At 39.4% G+C, this 21,467-nt stretch overlaps 1 protein-coding gene across 1 annotated transcript in view; it reads right to left on the bottom strand.

Moving 5' to 3' along the window:
• Positions 1-21,467, bottom strand: part of LOC102762121 (nesprin-1-like) — a 254,153-nt gene that overhangs the window by 125,288 nt on the left and 107,398 nt on the right. Inside the window, exons 12-19 of the mRNA XM_015570483.1 lie at positions 20,623-20,787; positions 13,214-13,326; positions 12,498-12,666; positions 6,407-6,503; positions 4,998-5,200; positions 2,700-2,864; positions 2,072-2,224; positions 894-1,037 (exon numbers count right to left, since the gene is read on the bottom strand). Coding sequence (XP_015425969.1) covers positions 894-1,037; positions 2,072-2,224; positions 2,700-2,864; positions 4,998-5,200; positions 6,407-6,503; positions 12,498-12,666; positions 13,214-13,326; positions 20,623-20,787 — 1,209 coding nt within the window. The remainder of the gene's footprint in view (positions 1-893; positions 1,038-2,071; positions 2,225-2,699; positions 2,865-4,997; positions 5,201-6,406; positions 6,504-12,497; positions 12,667-13,213; positions 13,327-20,622; positions 20,788-21,467) is intronic.

Consider the following 21,467-nt stretch of genomic DNA (forward strand, 5'->3'; position numbering starts at 1 on the left):
CGCTTTCTCTGTTTTCTATACCACTATACCTCCATGGGAGTCACACAAATATATGTTGAACTAATAAATGACTTTCTTCTGATTAGTAGAAGTTAAAATGTTTGTGTGTGTTGTGCATATATGGTGTGTGTGTATCATCTGCTTTTCTAATTCCTCCAGCGGAACTGACAGCTGCTGAGACTCGTACAGGAGTGGGGAGTAACGTTCTTTGACCTTTAAAAGCACAAAGACAAAGATTCTGTTAAAAGCCATGAGGCGCCACCAGCCAAGGGCTCGGGTCGTGGCTCTCAGGATCATTTTCTCTAGCGATGTGGTCATTTTGTGCTCACAGATCGCCACAGGCATTTGTTTCCTGGTATTTCCTATGCATCCTTCAATTTTTATATATAAGACAATATTACTAAACCAGTGACACTCGTAAATGCCATGGAGTTTTCTCGTGAAAATGTCTCTCAATCGCCCAGGCAAAAAATAGCATAAGTACTCTTAGAGTAAGGGCACATCAAATAAATGATCAAAAAAGGGGGCATTTTGGAATTCTTTCTGATTTAAATATCTGATCCCTTCCTCTTCTTTCCTCCTCCTCCACTTCTCCCCCTTTTGTTTAATCCTATTTCATCGGTCCCCTCTCCCCCTGGAGAGGCTTATCTTTCGATTAAAATACAGCTACTAGTGCTTCTAAGTCAACAGAGGGAATAGCTGGAATCAGCCCCAGAGTTTCATTTTTAAAACTCATGGCAGAGTTACTAGATGACAAAGTTACTAAATCACAAAGAGAAACAAAAGCATGATTTGTTAAGTAGTAAAGGATGTGCCCTCGGTGACAGAGGAGGGAGGGCGCGCAGGAGGCAGAGTTGGTCCCGGAGGGTAACTTGCATAAAGTATTCCCCCACCTTGGTCAGCTGCTCTTTGAGCCCAGACATGGTCGCAAACATTTCCTTAGCTTCCTCTTGGGAGCTCTCTTTGGTAACGAGGTGCGCTGTCTGTGTGAGGATCTTGTACTGAGCATCCATCACAGGTATCCTCTGCTCAATGTCCTGCAGGAATCAGTGAACAGCGAAGTCAGCACCTTTTCATTTCAGGATTCTGTAGAAGGCTGGGCAAAAGTCAGTATGTTCTAGGGAACATTCTATACTTATACTCATAAACCTTTGGAGATTCCAGTTACTGCTTTCCTTCATTACTAATATATTATATGTTGGTAATATCATATAGCTAAGTAAAAGCTTAAAAAAAAAAAAAACTAAACTGATGAACAAAAACAGATCCAGAGAAAAATAAAAACACTAAGCAGAAATCCTTAGTTGACATATGCTGAAGTGATCTTCACACTTTCAACATATGTGCTAATGTAGTGTGTAAACATTATATCAGGTAAATGTATGTGAACACTTTGGGGCAATTGTTCTAAGTTTAGAAATTAAATTTATTTTTTTTAAAAAAATAACACATTGTCATTGCAGAAAATGTATTAAATAGAGATAAATTAGGATAACGGAAATTTAAGTTCAAGTCCCACATAGTGATCACCAGAGCCATCAACCCAACACTACATGATTAATGTTGCTTCCTGTGTGTGTTTACACTCATTTTTAATTTTTACCAAAAAAAAAATTGATGCTATTTTTTACTTTTCTCACTTAATAGTGTATTGGAAAAGTTTTTCATGTCATTAAATATCCTTCCATTACTTCATTTTGAGGGCTGTGGGGTATTCAAACTACTTAAATAGCACAATCCATTTTATAACGTTACTGCTGGAGATTTTTATACAGAGGTGTCATCTGCAGACTCCTATTTTCCTCTAGCGCTTTATAATTTGGTTGAAGAAAAAATAATCTCCTACTTAAAAAATTATTTTGAAGTTACTTTATGGCCCAAATACACCTTTAAAAATTCAAATAGTTTTTAAAAAACACAATTTAAAAAAAAATTTTGGAGGTACTAATGAAGATACACACACATCAAAAAAGACACAGGAAAAGCTTTACAATGATTTGAGCAACTTCACTGATCTTGATTTTCACAGTAGACAAGGTTTTTCACCTAATGGTCCAGAGAGCCCCCTCACCTCCAGGTCTTGAATTAATAACTTGACGTTAACAAAAGAGACTTCCAAGGGTTCAGAAAGCTTCCTGTGGGCTGCAGTTGCAAAGTCAGACAGGGCAGTGACACAGTCTGTGTATTCCCTCTTCATCCTGTCCACCTCATCAGCCCGCGCATACTGTTAAGGAAAGGGAGGGGACGTCACTGACAATCATGAAGCCGGGATTGGACGTCTGTGACCTTCACTTCCAAGTACTCTCTGCAACCCTTCCATGGTAAGAAAGACTCTCATTCCTGACTCTTATGTTAGATACACTTGAAGCCCAATGACCGTGAAAATTTTAAAAAAAAAGAAAGAAAAGAAAAGGAAGTAGCACAGAAGTGAAGAATTATAATTTGAAACATGAATCATTCCATATGCATAGGTCCCATATGGCAGTATAATCATTACTCAAACTCTACATTTCTGTTATGTCCCTCTGTTATTCAGGGGAACGAATAAAGGACCAATATAACAGATCTAGACACATCTGGACTCGGCTTTAATAAGCCTACGTTAATAGGGACTAACAAAATAGTCTCTAAACAGACTGTTTAATGCAACATTTATAACACATGCATGTTTCAGGCATCTATAGGTTGGAAAGACATACTTGCTTGACTTCCATGAACAACTCCCTCCAGCGCCCATTGAGCAATAATAACTGCTGTTTAAGGTCACGGGAAACCACCTCATCACAGGTTTCAATGAGAAAATTGCCAGCATCGTTCATGGCAGAGTGTTGCTGTATCCAATGAGGCAAATTTCGAAAAAAGTCCTAGACAATAAACAATGCATCCTACTGTAAACCATACGCCAAATTTAATAAAGAATATGATAATGACCAAACGAAGAGAAATATCTTTGTTTGAAAATTTATACATTTTAAGGTAAATCCTAACTCTCAAAATGCCAATATTTAATAAAGAGTTTCAAAAGTGTGAACTAGAAATGCTGACTGTATTTCTATAAAAAACATCTATGCCATATCTTTTGCTGAAGACAAAACAAAATGTGACCATTTCTGTTATTCCTATTTTTCAGATGAAAAGTGGGATTTCTGTGAGCATAAAGGACTTATACATTGTCTACCAGTGAGTAAATGTCAGTGTCGGAGTCATATAAAAGATACTATTGCCCTAGCCGGTTTCTCTCAGTGGAAAGCGTTTCGGCCTTTGGACTAAAGGGTGCTGGGTTCGATTCTAGTCAAGGGCATGTACCTAGGTTGCAGGCTTGACCCCTGGCCCTGGTTGGGGCACATGAGGGGCGGAAACCAATTGATGTGTCTCTCTCACATAGATGTTTCTCTCTCTGCCTCTCCCCCTCCCTTCCACTCCTTCTAAAAATCAATGGAAAAAAATATCCTCGGGTGAGGATTAACGAACAACAACAAAGAGATACTATTGTAGGAAAATATAGATTGGAAAGACATACTTGCTTGACTTCCTCAAAAAAAATTGTAAACAAACTTTTGACCCGTTACTTTGGGTTTTAAAATCTGGATACAGTAGATCATCAAGATAATTACTAATCATGGAGCTAAACCATCAAAGGAAATTTAAAAATTTAAAAATTAAGTATCTGGGGCCAGGAACACTGAATACAATTGAATACAATAACATCCTCCCTCAGCTGTTTAACGTTACACAGTTGACAATGACGTAGCTTCCACCTGATTTCAAGTTAAGCGTGTATGTGCCAGTGTATGTACACACACACACACCACAGTGAAAGCAGAGAAACAAAAGATAATTCAAAATCCATTTCATAAGCTCTGTGTGGGAGTTCTTCCTCCATAAATAGACGAGAACAGTTCTGCTTCTGGCAGTTATGTTTCCTTGGATAAAATTAACACATATGACATCTACTTGGGCACGGAGGTCTAATCAGAAAAGCCAAAATCTGTGTAGCGATATCGTTTGTCACCATCAGCCACACAAGAATATGTAACCTAAATGAAATATGAAATGGTAAAACGTTTTTAAAATGATACTTCTACTTGTATAACACAATGATAGATGAACCAATCTTGGACGGCAAGCAGTTAATTCTAACATATGTACTATATTTCTTAACGGAGTCTGGCATTTTAACTTCTTATACATGTAAATTGATTTTTCCGTGGGAAATGTCTGGCTCCCATTAAAAAGTATATACAAGGTGGGGAAAAGTAGGTTTACATTACCATCCATAATTACCTAAAAGATAAATCATAAGTAAGGATATGAATTAATAGCAACAATAAGACAGATACTACAAATAAATAATATAATAATCAAAAAATAAAATAAAGAATGAAGTCTGTTTCACCTACTCACAAATATAAACTGACTGTTGCCCACCCCTGTAGATAGAGAAATCAGTCTATTTCATGTTATTTTTAAATGTAAGTGAGATTAAAATAAAACTAATTTTTGCATATGCACACGTACACCTGTAAATGGAGTGGGGAATCATGCCTGCTGAGAATGAGACCCTGGACGGAGGTTAATAAAATTTGAAAAAGAATAACCAAAGAGACAAAAAAATGCAGTGACCCATCTGTTAACCGCGGATGCCATCCCACAGATCCAATACTATGTTTTAATCTTAAATTTTGAAATCCACAGGGCACTGCCCTGGATGTGGCCTCTCAGGTGCAGACTTTGTGAGTACAGCGCCCTCTGCTGTCCACTGGGCTGGCCTTTCCCTCATCAGTTCTTGCTCTCCGGACGCAAAATCAAACACTGAACTGTCAGACAGGGAACTGTTCTAACAACTTTTATAAAGCGGTGCATTTCTTAGTATACAATACTTAACTACCCTGAATGTGCAACTTTTCAGGCAAAGTCGGGATTCTTGGGTAAATATATTGCAATCTTTATTTTCAAATGCATGCATGCCCTTCTCCTCTTGTCAGAAGCAGCCTCACCTTTTTGGCTAGCTCCGACTGACTTAGCATTTTTTCGGCATCCTCTAGCCAGGCCTGCAGCCCAGCCACGGTGTCGCCATAGCGATCCCAGTTGGCGATGACCTCCTCCAGCATGCTCCGCACGCTGCGGACCTCCACCGACAGGTTCCGCCACTGCGCCGTGGTTTCATTCATGAATTTCATCACATTCTCGGCTTCTTCCACTGACACAGATAAAACACATGGCAATCTTTATTTTATTTTATTATTATTTTTTAATCCTCACCTGAGGCTATTTTCCATTGATTTTTAGAGAGAGTGAAAGATGTCTTGAGAGAAAGACATGGATTGGTTGCCTCCTGCATATGCCCTGACCAGGGCCGAGGCCAGGGAGGAGTCTGTAACTGAGGTACCTGCCCTGGAGCGGAATCGAACCCAGGACCCTTTGGTCCACAGGCTGATGCTCCCAGTGATGGAGAACCTATGACACGCGTGTCAGAGGCGACACGCGAACTCATTTTTTTGGTTGATTTTTCTTTGTTAAATGGCATTTAAATATATAAAATAAATATCAAAAATATAAGTCTTTGTTTTACTATGGTTGCAAATATCAAAAAATTTCTATAGGTGACATGGCACCAGAGTTAAGTTAGGGTTTTTCAAAATGCTGACACGCCAAGCTCAAAAGGTTCACCATCACTGCTCTATGCACTAAACCAAACTGGCTAGGGCACAATCTTTATTTTATATTTTAAATCTACCATATCTTTTTTCTAGAGTCTATTACACTGGTATGCATTTGTAATTCTTTAGAATTTCATTCAGTTATTGCTGAAAATATCTTATTCAAAGATTAAAGATGATAATATATTTAAATTCTTAATAAATGGGATGCAGTAAGTGACACATATATTTGTTCACATTTTATATGCACTCAAATAGATAGACACACATATAGTATCAATCACAAATGCTATAGTTCATTTTCAGCAAATATGACATGTTTACAAGTTGAAACAAGAATATTTTACAACTTAGGTCTTTGCACAAACTTAAGTTTTCATTTACTTTATTAAATATTCAAGTTAGTCCATTTTTTTGCTATTAATCCTCAGAATTGAAAATAGGTTGGAAAATTGGAATTTAGAAAATGAATGTTCATTTTGCTGTCCCTTAGATCACACATAGACGTGCGCGTGCGTGCATGGCGCGCACACACACACACACAACGATGCAGGTTAGGCATTATACAAAGTCAATGTTGCTGAATCCAATGTATGCTCTCTAGGCCAATGATATGATCACACAAAGATTCCACAAGAGAACAAAAAATTATTTCATATAGAAATCTGTATTTTTTTCTATAGAAATCTGTAGTTCCTAAATTTTCCTGTATTCTACACTGAAACAGATTCTGTCACGAGTTTTACCTGAACCATCGGCTTTGACGTACATCTCTGCTGTCTGTTTCAAGATCTGGTATGTCACTTCATATTGTTCAAAGAACTTGCTATTTTCTATAAAAGTCTAGAAAAGGAGGAATAGTTAAAAGATAACAAATACTGGCTTAGGTAGAAACGACAAACCCAACTCTCTTCAGTATGTGAATATGCTCCCCCAATTTACCAACCTCCTTCTTCCTAAAAATATCAAATCAATTCAACTGCCATAAATAACTTAATTATTCTGAGAATATGAAGTATTTCCACACTTTGAATTCTAACTCACCCCTAGACTGAGAAAATGTTCTATTTCCTCTCTACCCAAGCGTTTGTTTTTAGATGTTTCTCCAGGGGGCCTGAGGCTAACACTTAGAAAGCACTAAATTTAGAAGAACATCATCGAGTGTCCCACTGGGGTGTAACAGTGAAGTTCTGGTGCTTTTATAACTGTAATTCTGGTGAATGATTGCTCCAAGGAACTTCAGATTATAAATAAACGGCACACTGCACACTTCCCTTAAAAAAAAATAGGTACAAAAATGTTTACAAGTAGAAAAATGTTTAATAATCTCACATTCCACCCATGTTACCCATGATCTCTAATTTCTATTTCTTAGTATAAAAATTACAGATAAGGCATGCCTATGTCAGTGTGTAATTTACATATGTAATAGAGTTGCTATCAACCAATGGATACTATAAAATTGAGAACACACAACAAATCCTTAGGTAAGTTTTATAACAGTTAACTCCCATAAATATGAAATAGCTCCTGTTTCAAAGATTATTCCTACTTCTCCAAAGTAGGAAATTGATGTAATTATAGGTAACAACATATCACCAAAAGCTCTTTAAATTCTCTAAACAGCATAATTAGGTCGTATGATTGGAACTCACTGACATACTTGATGTCATTATAATAAAATGCAAAATTAGCCTTCAAAAACCAGCTGAAGTCCTCAATAGTAGGCTCATGGATGCTTAATATGAAGACGTAAAATGCTTGTGTGCAGATGCAAAACTACTCAGGCAGCAATGGCATAGACATCCCTAGATTTTATTGATAAACATTTATCATATTTCATCGTAACACTTAAAAATTACCTATATAATACGTTTCATATCATCTTATGTGTAAAAGCATTTACTTACATATTAACTGTTCTCCAGGGAAATGGTAAAGAGAGCAAGCTGTGGGTTGCTTGGAATGAGGGGTCCTATGATGACTACTTTATTCAATAATTTTAATAGGCTTCATTATTTTTGTGTGAGAATAAAGTAATTCCACCGTAGTCTGGTTGACTGGTTAGTCAGCCTGATGTGCTACATTTTTAACCTCTCCCTGCTCCCCAACTGGAGAAAAAGTAATTGACTGTAATTTATATTTTTAGTATCTTAATCAAATAAGCAAGTCATGATTTGATTTTTTTAAAGGAAAATTACACCTAATCTTCAAGACACTGTAAGAAATTGAAAAGATAAATATCTCTGGGAAAGTTTTAAAAACAGCCTTTAGTTTGGGCAAAAACTTCAAGAAGCTAATGGGAAAATTGTTCCAAGAGCCAAAGAAATGGGAAATCGTGCCTCTACTGGACAGAAAGATTTAATTAGGCTTTTGCTGGAGCAGTTTAGAAACAAATTGAAAATGAAGAAGAGAGAAAAGTTTTTTCTAGTTTTATTTCTGGTCAAAGGGGGGGGAGAAAAGGGAATGTTTTAAGAATATTATTAATACTGTAGGGTTTTATTAAAGTTTTTTTCAGCTTTCTCATGAGGAAAGCTAGAGGACAATGCTTTCTTTGTTATTTTACTTTTTAATTGTTCCATTTATCTTGATTCTTTTTTCTGGATATTTAGTAAATCCACTTAGTAATATGAATTATTTTGTCTGTTAGAATTACTTTAGCAGGAAGAGTGCCAAACTTTTTACCGTGAGCTATCTAGAGACAATCTCTCAGATTTTGCAAAAGTAAACACAAATGCATGTTTAAAATAACAGCGACAGGATTCCTTTATTTCTTTCAAAATAAGGTTTACATTTGGATGTCAAGTTGAACAAATAAGCCGCATTAGTCAGTAGACATTTAAAGAAAATTAAGATACCTCTTTGTGCCACTAAATTCAAAGTCTTAGTGGAGAAGACTGTATTTCTACTCTCACAAGATAAATATAGGTATAAGAAATAAAAGGCTCATCAATTTCACTCAAAGGGAGCTAAGGCAGATAATTTAAGATTTAAAAAAATCAATTCTGAGGTGTGGTTTCATCAGAATTGTCTATGTACATTAATAAAATAATCATAAACAATAAAATAAATGTTCATATTATTTATGTTGCATTCACACAGTCCAAAGTTCCAAGAGCTCTTTTTTTTATTTTATGCGAAAGAACAAAATGTTATCCTATTTTTCCCAGAGTAAAATTGAAGCATGTGTTAACCAACAGGGTCATATTAAGAACAATTCTGAGAGCAAGAACCAAATCGGTCATCTTCTGATTTTCGTTATAGTGTGTAATCTCTTATCAGTAGCCTAAATTATTCAACAAGCATTTGTGAAGTATTTTCCAGGAATATATTAAGTACTTACCAGCTGCAGGCCATGTACCTGGTACAAGAAGTAATAGAAAGCACATTCTCTAATTTTCTAACCTTTAAAAAAAAAGTATCTTTTTTTTAGATGGGTAAGATTGAATTGAGTCTGTTTCTGTTGTTTGTTCTTTTATTCTGTTCTTTAGATTCTGCATATAAGTGAAATCATGTGGTATTTGTCTTTCTCTGTCTGACTTATATTACTTAGCATAGTATCCGCTAAATCCATCCATGCCGTTGCAAATGGTCAGAGTTCATTCTTTCTTTTGGCCACGTGATATTCCATTGTGTATATGCACCACGACTTTTTATTCACTTGTGTATTGATGGGCACGTGGGTTGCTTCCATATCTTGGTTAATGTAAATAATGCAATGAACACTTATATGCAGAATCTAAAGAACAAAATATAAATGAACAAACAAAACAAAAACAGACTCAATAGAAAGTGATGGTTGCCAGAAAATAAGGTGGTTGGGAGACTGGGTGAAAAAAGTGAAGGGATTAAGAAGTACAAATTAGGCCCAACCAGCATGGCTCAGGGATTGAGCATTGACCTATGAACCAGGATGTCACGGTTCAATTCCCAGTCAGGGCACATGCCCAGATTGCGGGCTAGATCCCCGGTGTGGGGTGTGCCCAATTTAATTGAAAAATAAATTTTTAAAAGATTTAATTGAGAATTCAGACTAAGGCAAAGATAATTATGAAAATTTTACATCCTGAATATTATTTTGGTTATTAGGAGAAACTGCAGCATATGGTTCACTACAGTAAATTATTTTTAGAAAACAAGGAAAGGATTATATTTAAGAACCTGATTTCTAATTATATTGAGTCTTTATACTCTTTGAAATAGTCTGTTTTAAAGAGAGTGATTTTCCTCCAAAGTCCAAAAGGATAAGAGAATGTCTGTGGGGTGTCAGGTAGAAGTAAAACAGTGTGTGTCAGTCTTTGTTCCTTAGAAAATTCCTATTATTATTATTTTTATTATTATCATCATTATTAAACTAGAGGCCCGGTGCATGGATTCATGCACGGTGGCGTCCCTCAGCCTGGCATGTGCCCTCTTGCAATCCAGGACCCCTTGGGGGATTTTGGACTGCCGGTTTTGGCCTGATCCCCACAGGTCAGGCCAAGGGACCCCACCGGTGCACAAATCCGTGCACTGGGCCTCTAGTATGTATATAAGATCTTTGGTTAAACTCTTCCCACCCTTCTCCCCTCCCGCTACCCTCTGAGATTCATCAGTCAGTTCCATGTTTCCATGCCTTTGTGTTGAGTGTCTGCCCCCTCGTGGTCAGTGCGCATCATAGCAACCGGTCGAACGGTCAAACGGTCCCTTAGGCTTTTGTATATATAGATTTAGGAAAAAAGTGAGTCTTCTAGGATCAAGCTATTTATTAAGTGACATGGGTAGTAAGGAGCTGAGCCATGATTCAACACCTTTCTGCGTGACTGGTGGCCAAGCTTCCATAAGGTCCCCCATCTGACCTCACCCTGCCCTAAATCCATGTTGCCTATAACAGAAATAGTAGAAACTATCAGGTTACAGTATGAAAGTGGAAAATATTGTCAATATGGGACAATACTAAATGGAACTAATATTTATGTGAGTTACAATTCTTTAGTTCTTTCAGCTATACGAAATCATTTTGATGATTTGGTCTATTAAAGTTAAAAATTATTTTCTCACAATTTTGTTAGTAAAGTTTCCTGCTTAAGCACAAAGGCTTTTGAGTAGGAAAGAGATGGATTCAAATCCTGACTCCACTCCTTACCAGCTATGCCACCGGAGCATGTGACTTAAGTGTTCCGTCTTTGTTTCCTTGGGGAAACAAAACGAAAACCCTTGGCAAACGACAAATTTTCAATCTTCCAAAGTTATTCAAACTGTTAAAAAATACCGTAAAACCCTTTTTGGGAAATAAGTATGAGTGATAAATAGGCCTTTTTCACAGGGCATAAGAATATTAGGACATGTTCATTGAAACCTGCTATGTTTGTGGAGTAACTAGCAATTTTACAAATGACTGACTTAGGAAGCAGTTCAAAATGAGCTGTATGGTGAACTGTATGGACTGGCAGAAAATACTGCTTTTTTGAAATCATTGGTAACAACTCTCCACTCACAAACCTTTTCCTTGAGGAAATCAAAGAGAATTACTAACATCGTTGTGTTGAACGTTACCTGGTACAACACTCCTGTTAGGCCTTTCAATCTGACTGGTCATCCTTAAACAGCTGGAAAAAGACGAATCCTGAATAATTACCTACTGAGTTCAGAGTGTATCATTTATATGACTGAACCCAAATACATAAATACATATCTGTATTTAATATTTAAAAGTCTGAGGTAAGTACTTGCAGTTAAAAAATATAGATTTTGTTATTCCTTTTCAAAATAATTAAAAATGAATAAGGGAACATACAACAGAGTTCACATTTTGACAATTATTTCTGAGACAATAAATTAAATCAAAAGAAATATTTTACCACAAACCTGTTAAACCTTTTCCTCCCTAAATGCATGTTGTTCATTTATCACTTAGAAAATGAAATTGAAATGTAGCAAAATGTTTTATGGTTCTAGGATGCTTCTTCAATAAAGACATGGTTTCAACAAGTATCAGTCATGTCAATTACACAGTTACTGTGCAACTGGTAGGTAACATATGGGCCCACATTTTGAATTTATTAATTTATTATTTAGAATTTGTGATTAAACATCAATGGAACAAGTCAGAACTGAGTTCTATTAACATTTCTTTCGGGAGAAAAATTTGTATTTTTAATAAATTGGGGGGTGGGTGGGTGTTTAAGAGAAATAAGCTGCCTTCGATAATTATAATTCTCTAATTACATATAAATGGAAACTCCTAGTTATAGAACAACCTAATTCCTTCATTAGTACAGGACTACTATTCTATCTAAATAACCTAAAATATGAGGTAATCTTTACTGATAACCCAAAATATGAGATAACCCTTAAAAATTAAATTGGTACAGAGATTTACAAATTTTTACTTTTCCTGGGTGCGCACAAGAAGCACAAATGCTCAGGGAATAACCATAAAAAAGACATGCTGGACCTAATCTAAAAAAAAAAAAATTGTTTACAACAATTGAGAATTGTTCTCCAAGACTGGGTTTTAGAAGACAAGAAGATAACCTTTAAGTATGTTCACTCTGTTTCAATGGTGAGCTCACAAAGTCATGGGTATACAATGCAAAAACTTTTCTTTTTTAAGCAATAAAGTCAGTCACAATGGTTCAATATGGTTAATGCAGCAAAATCTTTTACATTTCTGAAGACTACAGGTGTCTATTTCAGATGGCAATGAACAGCTCACAAACTTCTATGGAGCCCCTTTAACACACTGAACCCTTCATGTTTCAACCCAAGATGAAGTTGTCAGCTGCACTGGCCGGGACTCAGTGCGGCACATCCCCGGCCCCCTGATCCCGCTACCCAAGCGCCGGGGCCACTTACGATGTAGTTCTGCAGCAGCAGCTCCACCGACTCTCTCCTCCCGTATTTGATGATCCAAGACTTCAGCTTCGACTCTGCAAGAACCAGCAGTGAGAGCAGACGGTACTTTAATTCTAGAAATTCCATTTTCATTAAGTGCAGTTCTGATGTGGAGGAAACGAAATGAAACCTAGAAATAAAACAAGGAGAATGCACAGGATGTAACTAAGTAACAGAGCGGGGCTTACTTAACCTGTCACAGTCCGGGAGGAACCTAACGCAGGCAGCGGGTCTCCTAAACTCTGGCTGATGGATCACTATCTGGAGATCAGGTTCCCTTTTCTGGCTCTGGGTTTAAAGGCGAATCGGGATTGAGGGAAGCCTTTGATACAGCTCTTTCCCCTGCCAGCCTCCCTCATCTGTTTCTTTTATACACTGTTCTTGCAATATTACATAATGTTCCTCACAGCCCTGAATAAAAATACAGCCTCTGAAGAAACCGGTTCTGTGAATTCCAGGCTCTGAACACAAGCAGGTTAACTCTTTAATTAATGATATGTTAGCATGCTGGCAGGCTTAAGCGTATGTTATGGGAGTCCAATTTTACTCTACCAAACGTAAGCCTTTCTGTACAAGAAAATGCAATGCAATAAAAAAAAGAAGAAGAAAAGAAAAGCGATGGAAAAAGCATTCACCGAGCATTTTACAAAGAGGCTTCCTCTAAGGCATCTGCTTACCTCTCGGCCATGTCCTCTAACTGGTCAGGTGGCACTGGGATCCCGTTGACCGACCGGGTCCGGTAGATTTCATGGAAGGCTCTTTTGTGGGCATCTGTGTTTTGAAGCAGATCCTGGGATATGATTTAAGAAAAAAATAATAAAAGAATGAGGCAACATGTTCACAGGAGGCTAAGAAGCATAATTTGCAGCCTGCACCGATGAGTCAACGTGTTCGACGATTTGATGCTGTTGCCACATCCACACGCGGCTCGGCGCCTGTCGCAGGCTTTTCCCTCGCACAGGAGCCCGTGCTGGTCGGCAAGGCCCCGGCCGGCGCTGCATCTAATGATCATGGCATCTTTTAAGCACACATGCCACTCGCACAGCAATGCATTCACACGTTTTAAAGGTACACGATCCAGAGGAAAATGGCATGATTGCCACACACAGTGATTTGGTGGCATTTTTCTCCTCCCCGGAATTTTTAGATATACTGGATTTTAAACGCTTCACGCTAAGCACAACTAACTTAACCCTTTAATGGCAAAAAATATTAGACGCTATGGTGTGTTTTTTTTTTTTTGCTGGATTTTAAACACTTCACGCTAAGCACAATTAACTTAACCCTTTAATGGCAAAAAAATACTAGACGCTATGGTTTTGTTTTTTTTTTTGAATGCACGCAAGCTATCATAAAGTGATATTTGCTTGCCATCTAAAGTAAGTTGACTCTATTACAACATTTTATGAAAATACCCTTATGGTTGGAAGATTTCAAGTAAGCACAGGGAACTTCCCGTAGATATCACATGTTAAGTTTAGAAGTATTCTTTGCAGACTGTATAGAACTCCATAATTTAAGTAATTTATTTAGATTAATTTGAACCTCCCTTGATTTGTTTTCTGAGGTTTTCACTGTCAACAGACTTATTTATATAAAGATTTACATGAATTTCACAATTTCTAGCCAATTGTAAAGCAAGACAGAGGTGAACAATTTCATGCCATATATTCTAGAGCCTAGTTTATTTCTCAATAGCAGAATAAATACTCAACAGCTTGTCACTCACTGTAAAGTAGGACACCTGAGTCCACCAGAGTGATATGTTTAAGTGAATATTGTTTCTCCCACACCAGGATTTAGTGGATTAATTGGAGAAAACAGAAGCAAAAAAAGAGCCTAAAGCCTTATGAGAAACACTTGATGGGAGGGAAGAATGAAAGGCTCTCAGGCTCTAAATTAAAATGTTCGAAGTCGTATGTGTTTGTTGACATACGTGACATTAATTTGGGGGGAGGATATTAATTTTTACATTGTAGAAAAAGCCAGGGGCAAACTATTTCTATCCCGACATACTGGTATTTGGCTGTATCTATGTTTTAACCTGCTTGGAGTCTGTAGGTAACTGCACAGATACTCACACATCTCTCTCGCCCAGAAAGAGGGCAGTACATGCGGCCAAGTTGGTCCAGAGGAGAGGGGACTGTCCCGGAGCAGCTACCGCTGGATTTCAGTCACTCCGTACCTCCCTTCTATGATCCAGACACATTTCTGTCAAATCAGTTTTATCATTTCTCTGTCTGAACTGATGAGAATTCCATTTCCCAGATACTCAGTCCCCAAATCAGTGTCATGTCTGACTCCCCTTCCTTCATAATCAATATCTAATGCTGAAAATTTTCTTTGCTCTGACCTAAAATTTTATTCAGAATCTGACCATTTCTCACCATCTCCACAACGACCACTCCGGTTCTGGTGACTCTATTTGGATTATTGAAACTGGTTACGTGGCTCCTACCCTTTAACCCAATCTATTCTCACACAGCAGCCAGGGTGATGCCATTTAAAAAGTGGTAATAATTGCCCTGGCTGGTGTGGCTCAACTGGTTGGGCATCATCCTGTGTACACCATGAGCTTGCCGGTTCAATGACTAATTGATGTTACACTCTCACATAGATCTCTCTCTCTCTCTCGCTCTCTCTCTCTCTCTTCCCTCTCTCTCCATTTCCCTTCCTCTCTTTCTAAAAATAAATAAACTATTAAAATATTTTTTTAATTGATAATATTATTCCTCTGGTAAGAAAGTGGATGGGTAAAGATGGCTAGGATATGACAGAGAAAACCAACAATGCCAAAAGTGCAATTCAGGAGAGTGAGAAGGTGCAAAGAAACAATATGGAGCAAGCATAGGGGCTTAACTGTGGGCACAGAAAAGATTACCAAAAAATAGAAGAGACAATTTTGAACAATTTTCTGACAATAATTTTGAAAAGTTAGTCAAATGGCACAAATTCTTAGAAAACATGAATGAGCAATATTGACCCAATTAAAAATTTGGAAGCCTGGATATTTCTAAAACCATTTTTAGAAGCTGGGAATACAAGAGAGAAAAAAACAAGCAATGAAGTTGCCCTTATGGAGTTGAGATAACAGTGTAGGAAATCAAGCAATAAATGAGGTAAATGATTAAAAGAGTAGTTAAAATGAAGAGGAGAGTGTAATTTCAAAGAGGTGGCCACGAAAGTGAGGACTGTACGGTAACATTTCTATAAAGGCCCGAAGGAGACAAAGAGGCACATCATGAGAATATCAGTGGGAGAACGTTTCAAGTCAAGGGGGAGAACATTCCAGAGTGACAGCAAGGGCAGAGGCCTTGAGGTGGGAATGTGTTTGCCTGTGTGATGTCATCTTTTCAGTGAGCTTCCACTGACGACCCTACTTAAAAATGCAACACCACTTAATACTCCCCGTGCTTTTGGCTTCTACTGGAACATTTATTTATTATGTTTTTTATTGTTTATCTTTCTCATCCCACTAGAACTTAAGTTACATAAAGGTAGGGCTTTTTGCCTATTTTGCTCATGGGTGTATCACAAACGCTTAGAACATTGCTTTGCACATAATAAATATTGTGGAAAGACTAGAAAGCCAGAGCCATAGGAAGAGAAAGAAAACTAGGAAACCAAATGAAGAAAGTGCGTCGAGGATAAAGGGGTAACTGTAAAATGATTCTGATAGTGATACCACTGGAATTAGCTAATCCTATCTAATAAAAGAGAAACATGGTAATTAGCCGTACATCCGCTACCCTTCCCATTGGCTAATCAGGGCAATATGCAAATTAACTGCCAGCCAAGATGGCGGCCGGCAGCCAGGCAGCTTGAAGCTAACACGAGGCTTGCTTGATCCAGTGACGGAGGAAACCAACGTTCCCCACCTGCCTTGCTGGCCTCTGAGCTTGCAGTTTGAAACATTGTTATAAATATAGAAGCTAAACAAACCCCCAGAAACCTGCTTTCAGCCAGCTGGGATCTCAGAGCTGGAGTTGATACAGTGTTTCGATTATAGAACCCAAACAAACCAGATACCTGCTTTCAGCAGCAGAGGCCTCAGAGGTGGAGCCAGAGCTAAAGCTGGCCCAGAATAAAAAGAAAAAGAAAAAAAGGAGTGGTTGGGAGCTTCAGTCACCCGCCAGCCTGAAAACAGCCCTCAGCCCCTCACCCAGACTGGCCATCCACCCCAGTGGGGACCCCCACCTTGATCCAGGACACCCTTCAGAGCAAACCAGGCAGCCCCCCCCCGTGCACCTCGGCCTCTATCCTATATAGTAAAAGGGTAATATGCCTCCCAGCACTGGGATCAGCGTGACAGGGGGCAGCGCCCAAACCCCCTGATTGCCCTGAGGCTCTGTGTGTGACAAGAGGCGGGGCCACAACCTCCCTATCCGCCCTGCTCTGTTTGTGACAGGGGAAGGCGCCCCAACCCCCTGATCAGCCCTGCTCTGTGACTGATAGGGGGGAGCTCCCCAACCCCCTGATCACCCTGTGGCTCTGTGTGTGACAGGGTGCGGTGACCCAACCCCCGCCCCCCACAGGCCCTGCTCTGTCTGTGACAGTGTAGAACCATAACCTCCCCATCAGTCCTGCCCTGAGTGTGACAGTGGCAGCACCCCAACCCCCTGATCGGCCCTGCTCTGTGTGTGACAGGGGGTGGTGCCCCAACTCCCCTATCAGCCCTACTCTGTGAGTGACAGGGGGGAGCTCCTCAATCCCCTGGTCAACCCTGCTCTGTGCATGACAGGGGGCGGCGCCCCCACTCCCCAATCGGCCCTGCTCTGAGCCTGACCAGGGGCTGCACCTAGGGATTGGGCCTGCCCTCTGCCACCCGGGAGCAGGCCTAAGCCAGCAGGGTGTTATCTCCCGAGGGGTCCCAGACTGCGAGAGGGCACAGGAGAGGCTGAGGGACCCCCCTCCCTCCCGAGTGCACAAATTTTTGTGCACCAGGCCTCTAGTTATTAATAATAGGAAAGAAGCAAAAGGAAGGCCAGATATTATAGGCATGTCATTTGGGGCAGCTTCACTGGGAAGTTTCAATTTCACACTCCCCATGGGATACTGGCCTCATCCCTGCAAAACACTAGGGGAAGAAATCCAACAAAGAGAAGACAGACACATGCCCAGTAAAGTTGGGGTGACATAGAAAAGGTATTTGCCTGTCAATCACATCTAGGGACAGAGATGGTTGACCAGAATGGGTGTGGCCACTGCAAGTTCATCAACATTTGGAGATATATATCTATATCTCTATACCTCTATCTATATCTCTATCTATATCTCTGTCTATATCTCTATCTATATCTCTATCTCTATCTAAAAGGAATTCTATCTCTTGTTGCTTTTGTTGGGCGGGTGGGCCTTCCCTCGGAGCACAGATGGTCCACCCATAGTAACAGAAGTGAGGACGGAGATTCAAGCACAGATGCACGTAGGTGGGATGCTGTGGCCGTGGGAGCTTGCGGAAATTCTTTTTTGATTGCTTCTATTTTCCCAGAGAAATAGGAAGCCCTGTCAGCAGCTAAGAGTAAGGAGGGGGGAAGAGGTGTGGAAGGTCTGAGGAGACAAGGTATGAAATAGTTGTCCCAGGAACTGAGAGGAAATGGAGTCAGGAGAAGCCTTTGGAGTGCCAGGCAGCCTGAAGGGCCCACCTGGGTTAGTCATCGCGCCCGGGGTGATTTTCTGAGCCACAGTCAGCTGCATGTGTGTGGGCGGGAGCTAGGCAGAGCGTGGGCCTTCACCAGGGCTGTGCTTTCACCAGGGGAGTGGGACAAAGTGAGGCCTGGATGAGGTGGGCAGCGTGTGTACAAGGGGTGATCTGAATGACTGAGAACTGAATTTAAGAGAGTACAAAGGGACCTAATTGATGGCACGGGGAGGATGCGGGCAGTGAAATGGCAGTAGGATAGGGCACAGAGGAAATGAAGACTTGGGATTGGGGCGACTTTGCGTGGATGGTGAGATGCTGAGGCAAGGCACATAACCTTTTTCTGCCAAAACTTTACTTACCTGCAAAATGAGAATAATCATACCTATTTCATATCCCCAATGTCAAGTGCTTAGCAAAATTAAGTACTTAGGACTGAAAGATGGCTAAATCCTCAAGTGTAATTAGCTATGATTATTGTTGTTAGCTTTCTAGATAACTGAGTATTAGGGCATCTGAAAAACAGAAAAGATTATAGATTCTATAGTATGTAGAATAAGCATGTTTCTACATACATGTAAGTTAATTTAAAAAAATAATTAAAAAAACATTGGTCAAAACATAAAATGAACTCTTGATAAAATATATTTGTCTGAATTCAATTTTCAAAGACTGCTTATATATTAAGTAATGAAAGGTTGTCATGTGTTACATTAAAAAATGTGATGAATGTATAAAATCAAGAATTCTAGATCTTGAGGACATATTTAAGTTTTCATGGCATGAGCCGTAATTACTTTGGGACTGGGATGCGAAGATAATATTCTCAAACATTCTTGCTGACATATTGATGAGTCCTCTATTGTGCTTTTCTCAATTTACTGCATTTTCAAGTGAGCCCAATATAGCAGAGCAGAGCACTGGTAACAAATTGATGAACTGATTTTTCTGCTTTTGAGAAAAGTCTACAATTTTAGTTTTCCTAACCATGATTCACATTTCTCACATCACCAAAGCTTAGCTTACTATAGGCACCCAATAAATATATTTTGAATGAATGAAAATTTACCTTATAATTGACAATTACATTGCTTTATGACTCTACGACTTCAAATACCTATGCCCAGATCTAGTATGGGTTCCTACCTCAGTAAAAAGATCATTCTGGAAACTTGCCTGGAACTTCATCTTAATTTAGCCCCTACCTGCTTCTGCTCACTTCCTATTGTCTTCTCATCCGGTTCCCTAGCTTTCAGTCTAATCCTGTCTGGTTTTCAGTCTCAGATAACCATCATCTCTGATTCCTGCCCTTCCCCTCCTCCCCACTCCAGTTCACTTCTGGTTTTCATAGTTGTTTACTGCTCTTTGGCAGAGAGATGCTTCCGGCTGCACACTTAGTGGTTGGCACAGGGTCTCTTTCTCTCCAGGGAGCCAGAAGAGACAGGAAGAACCTCAAATCCTATAATCACTGAGAAGACTAACAGCATACATCCAATTTAAATCCATTCCCCATCAGGGGCAGATGCCGCCTAGAGTATACTCTGAATTAAGATTTCTGCTACATCTCTCATGCTAGTAACAGCATAGTTAATATTGTAGGGCATTTTCTCTTTGGTGGAGCATTTCAATTAGATGTAAGTCTTTTAATGAACCACAAACACATGCTGTTTCTCAAACCTCTGGATTGGAGGCACCTTCACCAGTCTCCCTGGTGCACATTAGCTGAATTGACACATTTATCCGCAATCAATATGCATTCTACACTTACTGGTACAACCCTATGGGACTCCTTTTGTATGAAATATTCACATTGGTTAAGCATTGTTTTCATTGTTACAGGACTTACGTGAAAACAATTCTGGAATTGTCTTTAGGGTGAACTGCTAATTGCTTAAAGTGGTGTTATTAGTGTAACATTGCTTTAGCATTTCCCCCTATTTTTAATATTCTGGGAATCTCAACATGGACGCGAGCCAGGCTTTTCTGGAAGCCAAAATCCAATGAATAACAGTGTAACCAGGTGGGGAAACAACCGCAGCCTGCCTCCACCCGAATGCAATGGCGTGGAGCTAGGCAGGTGGCAGTAGAGACTGATCCCATTAATGGGCCCACTCCGAATACGCACGGCGCAATCCTTTATTCCATTCATCTTATTCTACAGTGAGTTTCAGTTTGGCACTAACGTCATTTTTTGGTGGATATTTTTGTTGTTATGTGACATCTACAAAATCATGACTTCTATAAAAGCAACAACTAAATTTTGTGTTCCGGGTTATTTATAAGACTCTGAGTTCTGGAAAAGTCACGAAGTCTCGGAGCTGTATACACAGTGCGACATCTCTGAATCAGCAGGACTGGACGCCCGGGAAGCCCGGTCAGTGTGAGTTCTAAACGGGCCACATCTCCACACCACATTATGCTGGAAGGTCTCCTGATCAGAGTTACCTTGTGCTGCTCACGCTTCCGCTGTATTGTGTTGGCGGTTTCCTCATGGACCTGCTGAATGGTTATTTCCTCCCGCAGGGCCACCTCTGCCCTGTACAACCAGGCACCTATAGTGCCCAGAGGCGCAGGGAGAGATTTATCCAGCTGTATATGCCAATCAAAGAGCTGAAATGCAAAAGAAGAAAGGCCGAATTATCTCCAATACAGAGGCAATTCCTAAAATTCCCCCAAATGATTTTAAAGCCTACATAAAGCTTTATGTTAATCATTTCAGGTTAACTTAATAAATATCAAGTCAGAAATTATCTGTGTTCAATCTGATGCTTTGAGGATGGGGAGGAAATTGCAGTACAAGGACTGGGGTGCGGACATGCTCAGGGATGCAGGAATTTATGTACCAGCTCATGTGGATCACCCCACATGCCAGGAACCAGAAAAACCAGGGTCATCTAGACATCTCTGGAGGCAGACAAGTGTTCAGGATTCTTTTTATAATTATACAATTCTGAACCATGTCTGCATGTCTTCCACTTCAGTCAGTTCTCAAACACCTTTTTCCAGCTTGATGGAATGCCAGGTAGAATGGGGTAAGGTACTCGGAAACTAAGCCAGTATTTGATGAAACTTATGGGAAAAATAGATTATAGAAACAAAGAAAATAGGGAAGTTCAAGGCAAATAGCCCCCTTAGTGATAGAAATGTCACAGGTTTTGAAATCTTGGTCTTTAAGTTTGCAAAAGTTACTGAGCAATTTTCCTTCATGTTCATGAAAGACCAGATAAGAAGATAGGTTAAAGAATATAAAAATGAATGTGAATATGGGGAGATTATTAAATGTAGCTGAA

This window comes from Myotis davidii, unplaced genomic scaffold, assembly GCF_000327345.1.
Source record: "Myotis davidii unplaced genomic scaffold, ASM32734v1 scaffold1427, whole genome shotgun sequence".
Lineage (NCBI taxonomy): Eukaryota > Metazoa > Chordata > Mammalia > Chiroptera > Vespertilionidae > Myotis > Myotis davidii.